The 17,086-nt window shown below is 40.3% G+C and overlaps 2 protein-coding genes across 2 annotated transcripts in view; one reads left to right on the top strand and one right to left on the bottom strand.

Annotated features, from left to right (window-relative positions):
- mrpl1 (mitochondrial ribosomal protein L1) overlaps positions 1-2,030 on the bottom strand; it is a 14,152-nt gene extending 12,122 nt beyond the window's left edge. Inside the window, 1 exon segment of the mRNA XM_034679167.1 lies at positions 1,980-2,030. Coding sequence (XP_034535058.1) covers positions 1,980-2,030 — 51 coding nt within the window.
- The window catches only part of LOC117809698 (CCR4-NOT transcription complex subunit 6-like), a 17,088-nt gene extending 132 nt beyond the window's left edge, over positions 1-16,956 (top strand). Inside the window, exons 2-12 of the mRNA XM_034679166.1 lie at positions 5,556-5,677; positions 7,079-7,265; positions 8,255-8,340; positions 8,555-8,644; positions 10,708-10,776; positions 11,040-11,197; positions 12,634-12,788; positions 14,378-14,529; positions 15,380-15,607; positions 16,336-16,538; positions 16,738-16,956. Of these exons, the coding sequence (XP_034535057.1) occupies positions 5,566-5,677; positions 7,079-7,265; positions 8,255-8,340; positions 8,555-8,644; positions 10,708-10,776; positions 11,040-11,197; positions 12,634-12,788; positions 14,378-14,529; positions 15,380-15,607; positions 16,336-16,538; positions 16,738-16,956 (1,659 nt within the window). The 5' untranslated portion in view covers positions 5,556-5,565. The remainder of the gene's footprint in view (positions 1-5,555; positions 5,678-7,078; positions 7,266-8,254; positions 8,341-8,554; positions 8,645-10,707; positions 10,777-11,039; positions 11,198-12,633; positions 12,789-14,377; positions 14,530-15,379; positions 15,608-16,335; positions 16,539-16,737) is intronic.
- The last annotated feature ends 130 nt before the right edge of the window (positions 16,957-17,086 follow it).

Genomic DNA, 17,086 nt, shown 5'->3' with positions numbered 1-17,086 from the left:
CACACTCGTCACTGTCTCCTCGAGGCTCCGGACCCTTAGTCCGGTCCTCCCGGACCCTTAGTCCGGGTTCTCCCGGGTCACATGTCGGTCTTTAATCCGGGTCCCGGCAGTCCGTCCCGGTGAACCCGGACCGTGTGGGTCCCGGATCCGTGAGAGAAACTAATCCAGCTCGGTGCTTCCCGTCTCCGTCCCTGCTGCTGGTTTAAAACTGATTCTACTTTTAAAGATCCTAGAAATAAAACCAGTTTTTATTCTGTTTGGTGTTAGGAACCCTAACCCTACCTGACAGTCAGGGTTTACCTTAGAGTCAGGGTTTACCTGAGAGTCAGGGTTTACCTTTAGAGTCAGGGTTTACCTGAGAGTCAGGGTTTACCTGAGAGTCAGTGTTTACCTGAGAGTCAGGGTTTACCTTTAGAGTCAGGGTTTACCTGAGAGTCAGGGTTTACCTTAGAGTCAGGGTTTACCTTAGAGTCAGGGTTTACCTGAGAGTCAGGGTTTACCTTTAGAGTCAGGGTTTACCTTAGAGTCAGGGTTTACCTGAGAGTCAGGGTTTACCTTTAGAGTCAGGGTTTACCTGAGAGTCAGGGTTTACCTTAGAGTCAGGGTTTACCTGAGAGTCAGGGTTTAAATGAGAGTCAGGGTTTACCTGAGAGTCAGGGTTTACCTGAGAGTCAGTGTTTACCTGAGAGTCAGTGTTTACCTGAGAGTCAGGGTTTACCTGAGAGTCAGGGTTTACCTGAGAGTCAGGGTTTACCTTAGAGTCAGGGTTTACCTGAGAGTCAGGGTTTACCTTAGAGTCAATGTTTACCTGAGAGTCAGGGTTTACCTTAGAGTCAGGGTTTACCTGAGAGTCAGTGTTTACCTGAGAGTCAGTGTTTACCTGAGAGTCAGGGTTTACCTGAGAGTCACGGTTTACCTGAGAGTCAGGGTTTTACCTTAGAGTCAGGGTTTACCTGAGAGTCAGGGTTTACCTTAGAGTCAATGTTTACCTGAGAGTCAGGGTTTACCTTAGAGTCAGTGTCTACCTGAGAGTCAGTGTTTACCTGAGAGTCAGGGTTTACCTGAGAGTCAGGGTTTACCTGAGAGTCAATGTTTACCTGAGAGTCAGTGTTTACCTGAGAGTCAATGTTTACCTGAGAGTCAATGTTTACCTGAGAGTCAATGTTTACCTGAGAGTCAGTGTTTACCTGAGAGTCAATGTTTACCTGAGAGTCAGTGTTTACCTGAGAGTCAGGGTTTACCTGAGAGTCAGTGTTTACCTGAGAGTCAGTGTTTACCTGAGAGTCAATGTTTACCTGAGAGTCAAGGTTTACCTGAGAGTCAGGGTTTACCTGAGAGTCATTGTTTACCTGAGAGTCAATGTTTACCTGAGAGTCAAGGTTTACCTGAGAGTCAGTGTTTACCTGAGAGTCAGTGTTTACCTGAGAGTCATTGTTTACCTGAGAGTCAGTGTTTACCTTAGAGTCAGGGTTTACCTGAGAGTCATTGTTTACCTGAGAGTCAGTGTTTACCTGAGAGTCAGTGTTTACCTGAGAGTCAATGTTTACCTGAGAGTCAAGGTTTACCTGAGAGTCAATGTTTACCTGAGAGTCATTGTTTACCTGAGAGTCAGGGTTTACCTGAGAGTCAGTGTTTACCTTAGAGTCAGTGTTTACCTGAGAGTCATTGTTTACCTTAGAGTCAGGGTTTACCTGAGAGTCATTGTTTACCTGAGAGTCAGGGTTTACCTGAGAGTCAGTGTTTACCTGAGAGTCAATGTTTACCTGAGAGTCAAGGTTTACCTGAGAGTCATTGTTTACCTGAGAGTCAGTGTTTACCTGAGAGTCATTGTTTACCTGAGAGTCAGTGTTTACCTTAGAGTCAGGGTTTACCTGAGAGTCATTGTTTACCTGAGAGTCAGTGTTTACCTGAGAGTCAGTGTTTACCTGAGAGTCAGTGTTTACCTGAGAGTCAGTGTTTACCTGAGAGTCAGTGTTTACCTGAGAGTCAGGTGGGACAGCTGCTGAAGTTCTGCTTTTCCGGCCGAACATGATGTCACGTTATGTCCCCAACTCTGGATTAACAGAAGTCCCTAATTAATCTTTATGTTCAAATATCATGTGACATGTTCTTAGTCAGTGCGAGACTTCAAGTTATTAAATAACTCACAGTGACTGTTAAACAATAATGATTCAATAATGATTCAATAAACAATAATGATTCAATAATGATTCAATAATGATTCAATAATGATTCAATAAACAATAATGATTCAATAATGATTCAATATTCAATAATGATTCAATAATGATTCAATAATGATTCAATAAACAATAATGATTCAATAATGATTCAATAAACAATGATTCAATAAACAATGATTCAATAATGATTAAATAATGATTAAATAAACAATGATTCAATAATGATTCAATAAACAATAATGATTCAATAATGATTCAATAATGATTCAATAATAATTCAATATTCAATAATGATTCAATAATGATTCAATAAACAATGATTCAATAATGATTCAATAATGATTCAATAATGATTCAATAAACAATGATTCAATAATGATTCAATAATGATTCAATAATGATTCAATAAACAACGATTCAATAAACAATGATTCAATAAACAATGATTCAATAATGATTCAATAATGATTCAATAATGATTCAATAATGATTCAATAAACAATAATGATTCAATAATGATTCAATAAACAATGATTCAATAAACAATGATTCAATAATGATTAAATAATGATTAATAAACAATGATTCAATAATGATTCAATAAACAATAATGATTCAATAATGATTCAATAATGATTCAATAATAATTCAATATTCAATAATGATTCAATAATGATTCAATAAACAATGATTCAATAATGATTCAATAATGATTCAATAATGATTCAATAAACAATGATTCAATAATGATTCAATAATGATTCAATAATGATTCAATAATGATTCAATAAACAATGATTCAATAATGATTCAATAATGATTCAATAATGATTCAATAAACAATGATTCAATAATGATTCATTACAGTCCGAAACCATGGCGCTCAAAAATAATCCAGAGTGGCTTTCAGTCAATTATTATTTATTACAGTATTAAACCACAGGGCTCCTAAATAATCCACATTAAACCATAATAATCCATAGTGTTCTTAAATAATCCATATGGTTCTTAAATAATCCATAGGGTTCTTAAATAATCCATAGTGTTCTTTAATAATCCATAGAGTTCTTAAATAATCCATAGGGTTCTTAAATAATCCATATGGTTCTTAAATAATCCATAGGGTTCTTTAATAATCCATATGGTTCTTTAATAATCCATAGTGTTCTTAAATAATCCATAGGGTTCTTTAATAATCCATAGAGTTCTTTAATAATCCATAGAGTTCTTAAATAATCCATAGGGTTCTTTAATAATCTATAGGGTTCTTTAATAATCCATAGGGTTCTTTAATAATCCATAGTGTTCTTTAATAATCCATAGGGTTCTTTAATAATCCATAGAGTTCTTAAATAATCCATAGGGTTCTTTAATAATCCATAGAGTTCTTAAATAATCCATATGGTTCTTTAATAATCCATAGAGTTCTTAAATAATCCATAGGGTTCTTTAATAATCCATAGAGTTCTTTAATAATCCATAGGGTTCTTTAATAATCCATAGGGTTCTTTAATAATCCATAGAGTTCTTTAATAATCCATAGGGTTCTTTAATAATCCATAGAGTTCTTCAATAATCCATAGAGTTCTTCAATAATCCATAGAGAGAGTTCTTTAATAATCCATAGTGTTCTTTAATAATCCATATGGTTCTTAAATAATCCATATGGTTCTTTAATAATCCATATGGTTCTTTAATAATCCATAGGGTTCTTTAATAATCCATAGGGTTCTTAAATAATCCATAGGGTTCTTAAATAATCCATAGGGTTCTTAAATAATCCATAGGGTTCTTTAATAATCCATAGGGTTCTTTAATAATCCATAGGGTTCTTTAATAATCCATAGTGTTCTTTAATAATCCATAGGGTTCTTTAATAATCCATAGAGTTCTTAAATAATCCATAGGGTTCTTTAATAATCCATAGGGTTCTTTAATAATCCATAGTGTTCTTTAATAATCCATAGGGTTCTTTAATAATCCATAGGGTTCTTAAATAATCCATAGGGTTCTTTAATAATCCATAGGGTTCTTTAATAATCCATAGGGTTCTTTAATAATCCATAGGGTTCTTTAATAATCCATAGGGTTCTTTAATAATCCATAGTGTTCTTTAATAATCCATAGAGTTCTTCAATAATCCATAGGGTTCTTTAATAATCCATAGTGTTCTTTAATAATCCATAGAGTTCTTTAATAGTTAGTCATTTTTCAGAGATGCACATATTTATTAAGAAGTGTGAAATGTTAATTATTCAGAGACGTCAGATATTTATTAAGAAGTGTGAAATGTTAATTATTCAGAGACGTCAGATATTTATTAAGAAGTGTGAAATGTTAATTATTCAGAGACGTCAGATATTTATTAAGAAGTGTGAAATGTTAATTATTCAGAGACGTCACATATTTATTAAGAAGTGTTAAATGTTAATTATTCAGAGACGTCACATATTTATTAAGAAGTGTTAAATGTTAATTATTCAGAGACGTCACATATTTATTAAGAAGTGTTAAATGTTAATTATTCAGAGACGTCAGATATTTATTAAGAAGTGTGAAATGTTAATTATTCAGAGACGTCAGATATTTATTAAGAAGTGTGAAATGTTAATTATTCAGAGACGTCAGATATTTATTAAGAAGTGTGAAATGTTAATTATTCAGAGACGTCAGATATTTATTAAGAAGTGTTAAATGTTAATTATTCAGAGACGTCAGATATTTATTAAGAAGTGTGAAATGTTAATTATTCAGAGACGTCAGATATTTATTAAGAAGTGTTAAATGTTAATTATTCAGAGACGTCAGATATTTATTAAGAAGTGTTAAATGTTAATTATTCAGAGACGTCACATATTTATTAAGAAGTGTTAAATGTTAATTATTCAGAGACGTCAGATATTTATTAAGAAGTGTTAAATGTTAATTATTCAGAGACGTCAGATATTTATTAAGAAGTGTGAAATGTTAATTATTCAGAGACGTCAGATATTTATTAAGAAGTGTTAATGTTAATTATTCAGAGACGTCAGATATTTATTAAGAAGTGTGAAATGTTAATTATTCAGAGACGTCAGATATTTATTAAGAAGTGTGAAATGTTAATTATTCAGAGACGTATTGAGGAGATATAGAAAGATAAAGTTTATCAGATTATTGTCACATGGATCCAGAACATGAAAGCTGAAGCTGAGCTGAAAGCTCTGAGTTAAAGGAAACGATCAGCTGATTGGTTGACAGTAAATCAGTCGGTTATTCACTTGTTCATCTGTGTTGGACTTTTCTCCAGCAGACCTTCAGTTTCTTGGTTTTCTCTTTTTTCTCAGAGTTTTAAAAATCTTTGATTTTTTGTGACAAAGACTTTTTCTTCAGATTAACAGGTATGCCAAAAGAAAAATATGATCCTCCCGATCCTCGTCGATGTTACACCATCATGTCAGCCGAGGAGGCGGCCAACGGGAAGAAGTCTTACTGGGCCGAACTCGAGATCTCAGGTGGGTTTACCTGATCTGTGGGGGGCTTGATGCTATGAAGACTTCCAGATAAGGTTCAGAGGTCCCCCCTCTATCACACCCACATACGCCCATATATGGTCAATCCACATACGTCCATATATGGTCAACCCACATACGTCCATATATGGTCAACCCACATACGTCCATATATGGTCAATCCACATACGTCCATATATGGTCAATCCATATACGTCCATAAATGGGCAATCAACATACGTCCATATATGGGCAATCCACATACGTCCATATATGGTCAATCCACATACGTCCATATATGGTCAGCAGGAAGCTCCTTATGAATGTAATTATGTACAAATGAGCTGGCAGGTCAGACCGTCCTCACAGTGAGGCAACAACAGAGAAACGTTTCTGACAGAAATCCTCCCTCTATCCCTCCCTCTCTCTCTTCTTCTCCCTCTATCCCTCTCTCTCTCTTCTTCTCCCTCTATCCTCTCTCTCTCCTCTCTCTCTCTCTCTCTCTCTCTCTCTCTCTTCTTCTCCCTCTCTCTCTCTCTCTCTCTCTTCTTCTCCCTCTATCCCTCTCTCTCTCTCTCTCTCTCTCTCTCTCTCTCTCTCTCTCTTCTTCTCCCTCTATCCCTCTCTCTCTCTTCCTCTCCCTCTATCCCTCTATCCCTCTCTCTCTCTCTCTCTCTCTCTCTCTCTTCTTCTCCCTCTATCCCTCTCTCTCTCTTCCTCTCCCTCTATCCTTCTCCCTCTATCCCTCTCTCTCTCTTCTTCTCTCTCTCTCTTCTTCTCCCTCTATCCTTCTCCCTCTATCCCTCTCTCTCTCTTCTTCTCCCTCTATCCTTCTCCCTCTATCCCTCTCTCTCTCTTCTTCTCCCTCTATCCTTCTCCCTCTATCCCTCTCTCTCTCTTCTTCTCCCTCTATCCTTCTTCCTCTATCCCTCTCTCTCTCTTCTTCTCCCTCTATCCCTCTCTCTCTCTTCACCTCCCTCTATCCCTCTCTCTCTCTCTTCTTCTCCCTCTATCCCTCTCTCTCTCTTCTTCTCCCTCTATCCCTCTCTCTCTCTCTTCTTCTCCCTCTATCCTTCTCCCTCTATCCCTCTCTCTCTCTTCTTCTCCCTCTATCCTTCTCCCTCTATCCCTCTCTCTCTCTTCTTCTCCCTCTATCCCTCTCTCTCTCTCTTCTTCTCCCTCTATCCCTCTCTCTCTCTCTTCTTCTCCCTCTATCCCTCTCTCTCTCTTCTTCTCCCTCTATCCCTCTCTCTCTCTTCTTCTCCCTCTATCCCTCTCTCTCTCTTCTTCTCCCTCTATCCCTCTCTCCAACACGGTCTGAGCAGATGTGTGTCTAACATGAGTCTGGTCCTGCTGGAGGTCTCTGTTCTAATATTTCACCTGTTTCCTCCTTTTGATGCTCAGGTCGTGTTCGCAGTCTCAGCAGCTCGTTATGGACGCTTACTCACCTGACGGCGCTTCACATCAATGACAACAACCTGACCCGCCTCCCCCCCGACATCGCCAAACTGCCTCACCTGGTTTACCTGAACCTGTCCTCCAACAAGCTGCGCAGCCTGCCTGCCGAACTCGGCAACATGGTCTCTCTCAGGTGAGCAACATGGTCTCTCTCAGGTGAGGGCAACATGGTCTCTCTCAGGTGAGGGCAACATGGTCTCTCTCAGGTGAGGGCAACATGGTCTCTCTCAGGTGAGGGCAACATGGTCTCTCTCAGGTGAGGGCAACATGGTCTCTCTCAGGTGAGCAACATGGTCTCTCTCAGGTGAGGGCAACATGGTCTCTCTCAGGTGAGGGCAACATGGTCTCTCTCAGGTGAGGGCAACATGGTCTCTCTCAGGTGAGAGCAACATGTTCTCTCTCAGGTGAGAGCAACATGGTCTCTCTCAGGTGAGAGCAACATGGTCTCTCTCAGGTGAGGGCAACATGGTCTCTCTCAGGTGAGAGCAACGTGGTCTCTCTCAGGTGAGGGCAACATGGTCTCTCTCAGGTGAGAGCAACATGGTCTCTCTCAGGTGAGAGCAACATGGTCTCTCTCAGGTGAGAGCAACATGGTCTCTCTCAGGTGAGGGCAACATGGTCTCTCTCAGGTGAGAGCAACATGTTCTCTCTCAGGTGAGAGCAACATGGTCTCTCTCAGGTGAGAGCAACATGGTCTCTCTCAGGTGAGAGCAACATGGTCTCTCTCAGGTGAGAGCAACATGGTCTCTCTCAGGTGAGAGCAACATGGTCTCTCTCAGGTGAGGGCAACATGTTGATAAATTGATTGTCTCAAAAAAAGTCTTGTGATGTCTCAAAGTAATCTGGATGTAAACTCTGTCACTACCTTGCACAATGAACTCCACAGCAGCATATTATCAGAGAGATGGGCACTGCTTGTAAACACACACACACACACACACACACACACACACACACACACACACACACACACACACACAAACACACACACACACACACACACCCCACCCCCACACACACCCCCCCCACACACACATACACAAACACCTGACTCTGGAGCTATGCAGGGGAATCATTTAAATATTTGTTGAGGCTGCACTTATTGTGATATTTCTCTTTCAGGGAATTACTTTTAAACAACAATCTGTTACGAGTCCTGCCTTATGAACTCGGGAGACTCTTCCAGCTTCAGACCCTGGGACTCAAAGGTAAATCTAAAACACTGAAGATTAAGGTCTTTATTGTTGGAGTAACTGTAGATGATCCTTTAAAATTAACTCTTCCTTCTGTCAGACTAAAAACGGTTACGCTGAATCCCCTTATTTTCTGTCCGATGGAGAACGTGGAGGTTTGATTTTAAGTTTGACTTCCTGTTTGTATAATATTTGAAATAATAAATCTTTATTTGGTTCTGGTTTTTAGGAAACCCTCTGTCCCAGGACATCCTGAACCTGTACCAGGAACCTGACGGAACCCGAAAACTACTCAACTACATGCTCGACAATCTGGCAGGTAGATTTACCCGAAACACACATTTATAAGATCATCTTATCTTTACCTGAGACACACAGGTATATAAGAGCATCACACAGGTATATAAGAGCATCACACAGGTATATTAGAGCATCACACAGGTATATTAGAGCATCACACAGGTATATTAGAGCATCACACAGGTATATAAGAGCATCACACAGGTATATTAGAGCATCACACAGGTATATTAGAGCATCACTGACCTGAGACACACAGGTATATTAGAGCATCACACAGGTATATAAGAGCATCACACAGGTATATAAGAGCATCACACAGGTATATAAGAGCATCACACAGGTATATTAGAGCATCACTGACCTGAGACACACAGGTATATTAGAGCATCACACAGGTATATAAGAGCATCACACAGGTATATTAGAGCATCACTGACCTGAGACACACAGGTATATTAGAGCATCACACAGGTATATAAGAGCATCACACAGGTATATTAGAGCATCACACAGGTATATAAGAGCATCACATAGGTATATTAGAGCATCACACAGGTATATAAGAGCATCACACAGGTATATTAGAGCATCACACAGGTATATAAGAGCATCACACAGGTATATTAGAGCATCACACAGGTATATAAGAGCATCACACAGGTATATAAGAGCATCACACAGGTATATTAGAGCATCACACAGGTATATAAGAGCATCACACAGGTATATTAGAGCATCACACAGGTATATAAGAGCATCACATAGGTATATTAGAGCATCACACAGGTATATAAGAGCATCACACAGGTATATTAGAGCATCACACAGGTATATAAGAGCATCACACAGGTATATTAGAGCATCACACAGGTATATAAGAGCATCACACAGGTATATTAGAGCATCACTGACCTGAGACACACAGGTATATAAGAGCATCACACAGGTATATTAGAGCATCACTGACCTGAGACACACAGGTATATAAGAGCATCACACAGGTATATTAGAGCATCACACAGGTATATTAGAGCATCACACAGGTATATAAGAGCATCACACAGGTATATTAGAGCATCACACAGGTATATAAGAGCATCACACAGGTATATTAGAGCATCACACAGGTATATAAGAGCATCACACAGGTATATAAGAGCATCACACAGGTATATTAGAGCATCACACAGGTATATAAGAGCATCACACAGGTATATTAGAGCATCACACAGGTATATAAGAGCATCACACAGGTATATTAGAGCATCACACAGGTATATAAGAGCATCACACAGGTATATTAGAGCATCACACAGGTATATAAGAGCATCACACAGGTATATAAGAGCATCACACAGGTATATTAGAGCATCACACAGGTATATAAGAGCATCACACAGGTATATTAGAGCATCACACAGGTATATAAGAGCATCACACAGGTATATTAGAGCATCACACAGGTATATAAGAGCATCACACAGGTATATTAGAGCATCACACAGGTATATAAGAGCATCACACAGGTATATTAGAGCATCACACAGGTATATTAGAGCATCACACAGGTATATTAGAGCATCACTGACCTGAGACACACAGGTATATTAGAGCATCACACAGGTATATAAGAGCATCACACAGGTATATTAGAGCATCACACAGGTATATTAGAGCATCACTGACCTGAGACACACAGGTATATTAGAGCATCACACAGGTATATTAGAGCATCACTGACCTGAGACACACAGGTATATTAGAGCATCACACAGGTATATAAGAGCATCACACAGGTATATAAGAGCATCACACAGGTATATAAGAGCATCACACAGGTATATAAGAGCATCACACAGGTATATAAGAGCATCACACAGGTATATTAGAGCATCACACAGGTATATAAGAGCATCACACAGGTATATAAGAGCATCACACAGGTATATTAGAGCATCACTGACCTGAGACACTCAGGTATATTAGAGCATCACCCAGGTATATAAGAGCATCACTAACCTCAGATGTAATGATTGTGTTTGTCTGAAACATGTTTTTTCTCACCTGGTCCCGTGTCAGTCCATCCTGAGCAGCTTCCTCAGAGACCGTGGATTACTCTGAAGGAGAGAGATCAGACAAGTCCAACAGGTGAGAACTGCTCACACCTGGACACTCTGTAATTTACAGGTTATAAAGATGTTGTTTCATGTTTTCAGGAAAACACCTGTATTGATATAATAAAGTTAACCTGTGTGACGGTTTGATGTCTGCGTCAGCAGATCCATTTACAACTTTCTCCTTTGAAACTTAAAAACTTGCTGCTTTGTTTATTTTAGAAAGTTTACCTTTACACAGAATCAGAAACAAACTCTATAACAAATATTCCTCCTGTTCTCTCCATCACTCCCCAGCTGTGTTCACAGTCATGTGTTATAACGTGTTGTGTGATAAGTACGCCACGCGACAGCTGTATGGTTACTGTCCATCCTGGGCGCTCAGCTGGGAGTACAGGAAGAAAGGCATCATGGAGGAGATCACACACTGCGACGCTGACATCATCAGTTTACAGGTGAGCTAGTACGAAGGTGAAGGTTAACTGGTGGGTTGGTTGGTTGATACCTTGATGGGCTGACTTGTCCAACTCAAATATCCACGGCAGGAGGTCGGTGTCGCCTCTCTCTCTCTGACTCTCTTTCCGTCTCTCTCTGACTCTCTCTCCGTCTCTCTCTGACTCTCTCTCTGGCTCTCTCTCTGACTCTCTCTCTGGCTCTCTCTCCGTCTCTCTCTGGCTCTCTCTGACTCTCTCTCTGGCTCTCTCTCCGTCTCTCTCTGGCTCTCTCTCCGTCTCTCTCTGACTCTCTCTCCGTCTCTCTCTGACTCTCTCTCTGGCTCTCTCTCTGACTCTCTCTCTGGCTCTCTCTGGCTCTCTCTCTGACTCTCTCTCTGGCTCTCTCTCCGGCTCTCTCTGGCTCTCTCTCTGACTCTCTCTCCAGCTCTCTCTGGCTCACTCTCTGGCTCTCTCTGACTCTCTCTCCGTCTCTCTCTGACTCTCTCTGGCTCTCTCTGGCTCTCTCTGACTCTCTCTGGCTCTCTCTGGCTCTCTCTGACTCTCTCTGACTCTCTCTCCGTCTCTCTCTGACTCTCTCTGGCTCTCTCTGACTCTCTCTCCGTCTCTCTCTGACTCTCTCCGGCTCTCTCTGACTCTCTCTCTGACTCTCTCTGACTCTCTCCGGCTCTCTCTGGCTCACTCTCTGGCTCTCTCTGACTCTCTCTCCGTCTCTCTCTGGCTCTCTCTCCGGCTCTCTCTGGCTCTCTCTCTGGCTCTCTCTCCGGCTCTCTCTGGCTCTCTCTCTGGCTCTCTCTGACTCTCTCTCCGTCTCTCTCTGACTCTCTCCGGCTCTCTCTGGCTCTCTCTCTGGCTCTCTCTCTGGCTCTCTCCGGCTCTCTCTGGCTCTCTGCCAGGTCCAGCATGCTGCTGCAGGGCATAGAAGAGCAATCAATGAACAGTTTTCACCTGTGTTAACCAGCCTCAGCACTGCTCCCCCAACCCCAAGAACTAATGGCATTTGTGAGGGACGTACTCAGATCAAAGTCACCAGTGGGACAGGGTCATTTACACCAAAACAACTGCTTCAAGCTGAAACTAATGCAAGCCGGTTATCTTACAACAAAATGCTTGTGGGTTGATTTGAAGCAGCAAGGTGGTCCAATGCCTCACCCCCAACTCACATAGTACAGAAGGTAACAAACTTGTGAACCCGAGGGGTTTCGACCGCTCTGCTGAGTCATGTCGCCAAGAAACCGCCTCTTCTAGCCGACCTCGGCTCGCTGGTTATGATCCGCTGCAGATTGCAAAAGCTGTGTTCACATATGTCCAAACGATCCGTGCATAACCAGCTGCTCCCTTTACGTTATCCTCTGCTTAATAATAATAATATTTACTGTCTTAACCTGTGTGTGTGTGTGTGTGTGTGTGTGTGTGTGTGTGTGTGTGTGTGTGTGCAGGAGGTGGAGACGCAGCAGTACTACACTCTGTTCCTAGAAACCCTGAAGGATCGTGGGTATGACGGGTATTTCTGTCCGAAGTCTCGAGCTAAACTCGTCTCTGAGGCTGAGAGGAAACATGTGGACGGCTGTGCTGTTTTCTTCAAAACACAGAAGTGAGTGAACGTAGTTTTTATGTTCTTGAACGCGTCCTGGACTCTGTGGGGGTTCTTCTGTAAGTTTTTGAAGTGAGTGAACATGGTTTTTATGTTCTTGAACGCGTCCTGGACTCTGTGGGGGTTCTTCTGTAAGTTTTTGAAGTGAGTGAACGTAGTTTTTATAGTCTTGAACGTGTCCTGGACTCTGTGGGGGTTCTTCTGTAAGTTTTTGAAGTGAGTGAAGTAGTTTTTATGTTCTTGAACGCGTCCTGGACTCTGTGGGGGTTCTTCTGTAAGTTTTTGAAGTGAGTGAAGTAGTTTTTATAGTCTTGAACGCGTCCTGGACTCTGTGGGAGTTCTTCTGTAAGTTTTTGAAGTGAGTGAACGTAGTTTTTATGTTCTTGAACGTGTCCTGGACTCTGTGGGGGTTCTTCTGTAAGTTTTGAAGTGAGTGAAGTAGTTTTTATGTTCTTGAACGTGTCCTGGACTCTGTGGGGGTTCTTCTGTAAGTTTTTGAAGTGAGTGAAGTAGTTTTTATGTTCTTGAACGCGTCCTGGACTCTGTGGGGGTTCTTCTGTAAGTTTTTGAAGTGAGTGAACGTAGTTTTTATGTTCTTGAACGCGTCCTGGACTCTGTGGGGGTTCTTCTGTAAGTTTTTGAAGTGAGTGAACGTAGTTTTTATGTTCTTGAACGTGTCCTGGACTCTGTGGGGGTTCTTCTGTAAGTTTTTGAAGTGAGTGAAGTAGTTTTTATACTCTTGAACGCGTCCTGGACTCTGTGGGAGTTCTTCTGTAAGTTTTTGAAGTGAGTGAAGTAGTTTTTATACTCTTGAACGCGTCCTGGACTCTGTGGGAGTTCTTCTGTAAGTTTTTGAAGTGAGTGAACGTAGTTTTTATGTTCTTGAACGCGTCCTGGACTCTGTGGGGGTTCTTCTGTAAGTTTTTGAAGTGAGTGAACGTAGTTTTTATACTCTTGAACGCATCCTGGACTCTGTGGGGGTTCTTCTGTAAGTTTTTGAAGTGAGTGAAGTAGTTTTTATACTCTTGAACGTGTCCTGGACTCTGTGGGGGTTCTTCTGTAAGTTTTTGAAGTGAGTGAACGTAGTTTTTATACTCTTGAACGCGTCCTGGACTCTGTGGGAGTTCTTCTGTAAGTTTTTGAAGTGAGTGAAGTAGTTTTTATGTTCTTGAACGCGTCCTGGACTCTGTGGGGGTTCTTCTGTAAGTTTTTGAAGTGAGTGAACGTAGTTTTTATACTCTTGAACGCGTCCTGGACTCTGTGGGGGTTCTTCTGTAAGTTTTTGAAGTGAGTGAACGTAGTTTTTATGTTCTTGAACGCGTCCTGGACTCTGTGGGGGTTCTTCTGTAAGTTTTTGAAGTGAGTGAAGTAGTTTTTATGTTCTTGAACGTGTCCTGGACTCTGTGGGGGTTCTTCTGTAAGTTTTTGAAGTGAGTGAACGTAGTTTTTAAACTCTTGAACGCGTCCTGGACTCTGTGGGGGTTCTTCTGTAAGTTTTTCTGAGGTTTTGATATCAAAGGCTGTTTTGTGTTTAGACATTTCTTAAGAGGTGCTGAAAGATTCCTTTCTTAAAATACAACTTTCTGCAGGTTCACTTTGGTTCAGAAACACACAGTCGAGTTCAACCAAGTTGCCATGGCGAACTCTGAGGGGTCAGAGGTCATGCTGAACAGAGTCATGACCAAAGACAACATTGGGGTCGCCGTGCTGCTCGAGGTCAACAAAGACATTTTCTCTGAAGGTAAAAGAAAACACAAGACTGATCAATCAATCAACCAGTTCATCAATCAATCAATCAACCAGTTAATCAATCAATCAATCAATCAGTTGATCAATCAATCAATCAATCAATCAATCAATCAATCAATCAATCAATCAATCAATCAATCAACCAGTTCATCAATCAATCAACCAGTTCATCAATCAATCAATCAACCAGTTAATCAATCAATCAATCAATCAATCAATCAATCAATCAATCAATCAATCAATCAACCAGTTCATCAATCAATCAATCAATCAATCAATCAATCAATCAATCAATCAATCAATCAATCAATCAACCAGTTCATCCGTCAGTCAGTCAGTCAGTCAGTTAATCAGTCAGTTAATCAGTCAGTTAATCAGTCCGTCAGTTTATCAGTCAGTCAGTCCGTTAATCAGTCAGTTAATCAGTCCGTCAGTCAGTCAGTTAATCAGTCAGTTAATCAGTCAGTCAGTTAATCAGTCAGTCAGTCAGTCCGTTAATCAGTCAGTTAATCAGTCAGTCAGTTAATCAGTCAGTCAGTTAATCAGTCAGTTAATCAGTCAGTTAATCAGTCAGTCAGTTAATCAGTCAGTTAATCAGTCTGTCTGTTAATCAGTCAGTTAATCAGTCAGTTAATCTACTCCAGTCTTCTTTCAGAAGTATTAAACTCCTTCAGTACTCTTTTGTATGTAGTGATGTGTTCCTGCCACCAGGTGTCACTAATTGACTTTGATGGGAAGTGGTGAACTTCTTTTTTTAAACATTTATTCTTCTTCTGATATAATTGTACTCTCCCTCCCTTCATTGGCTGCACACCTGTGGTTTTCTTCTTCTGTGTTTTCAGGTGTGAAGCCTCCTCAGGAGAGGCAGTTGGTCTTGGTTGCAAACGCACACATGCACTGGGACCCTGAATTTTCTGATGTCAAATTGATCCAGACGATGATGTTCCTCTCTGAACTAAAGAGCATCGCTGAGCGTACTTCGGGTTCCGTGGCAGCCGGCTCTCCCTCCTCGGACCCGTCCTCCATCCCGATTGTCCTCTGCGCCGACCTCAACTCTCTTCCTGACTCTGGTGTGACCGTCGCGCTCCCTTAGCATTTCAGTCTGTGTGTTGATACAGTTAGCATTCTACCTTTTCAGTGCTTCATTATAATCATTACAACCTGTAATCTAAGGATTACAACTCTTAATCTAATGATTATAACTCTTAATCTAAGGATTATAACTCTTAATCTAATGATTACAACTCTTAATCTAAGGATTACAACTCTTAATCTAAGGATAACAACTCTTAATCTAAGGATTACAACTCTTAATCTAAGGATTACAACTCTTAATCCAAGGATAACAACTCTTAATCTAAGGATTACAACTCTTAATCTAAGGATTATAACTCTTAATCTAAGGATTACAACTCTTAATCTAATGATTACAACTCTTAATCTAAGGATTATAACTCTTAATCTAAGGATTACAACTCTTAATCTAAGGATTACAACTCTTAATCTAAGGATTACAACTCTTAATCTAAGGATTACAACTCTTAATCTAAGGATTATAACTCTTAATCTAAGGAATATAACTCTTAATCTAAGGATTATAACTCTTAATCTAAGGATTACAACTCTTAATCTAATGATTACAACTCTTAATCTAAGGATAACAACTCTTAATCTAAGGATAACAACTCTTAATCTAAGGATTATAACTCTTAATCTAATGATTACAACTCTTAATCTAAGGATTACAACTCTTAATCTAAGGATTACAACTCTTAATCTAATTTCATTTTGCCCCCAGGTGTGGTGGAATACCTGAGCAATGGCGGTGTGGCTGACAACCACAAGGACTTCAAAGAACTCCGCTACAACGAATGTCTGATAAACTTCAACTGCAACGGAAAGAACGGCAACTCAGACGGCAACATCACCCACAACTTCCACCTGAAGAGTGCGTACGACGGCAACCTGATGCCTTACACCAACTACACCTACGACTTCAAGGTGAGCACTTAACCAACTACACCTACGACTTAAACTACACCTACGACTTCAAGGTGAGCACATAACCAACTACACCTACGACTTCAAGGTGAGCACTTAACCAACTACACCTACGACTTCAACTACACCTACGACTTCAAGGTGAGCACTTAACCAACTACACCTACGACTTCAACTACACCTACGACTTCAAGGTGAGCACATAACCAACTACACCTACGACTTCAACTACACCTACGACTTCAACTACACCTACGACTTCAACTACACCTACGACTTCAACTACACCTATGACTTTTACTACACCTATGACTTTAACTACACCTATGATTTTAACTACACCTATGAGTTTAACTACACCTATGAGTTTAACTACACCTATGAGTTTAACTACACCGATGACTTTAACTACACCTAAGACTTTAACTACACCTATGACTTTAACTACACCTATGACTTTAACTACACCTATGAGTTTAACTACACCTATGACTTTAACTTAACTACCTAAGACTTTAACTACACCTATGACTTTAACTACACCTATG

Source organism: Notolabrus celidotus, unplaced genomic scaffold, assembly GCF_009762535.1.
Source record: "Notolabrus celidotus isolate fNotCel1 unplaced genomic scaffold, fNotCel1.pri scaffold_358_arrow_ctg1, whole genome shotgun sequence".
Classification (NCBI taxonomy): domain Eukaryota; kingdom Metazoa; phylum Chordata; class Actinopteri; order Labriformes; family Labridae; genus Notolabrus; species Notolabrus celidotus.
Note: the sequence above shows the minus strand (reverse complement) of the source record. Positions and strands in the feature narration are given on the sequence as shown.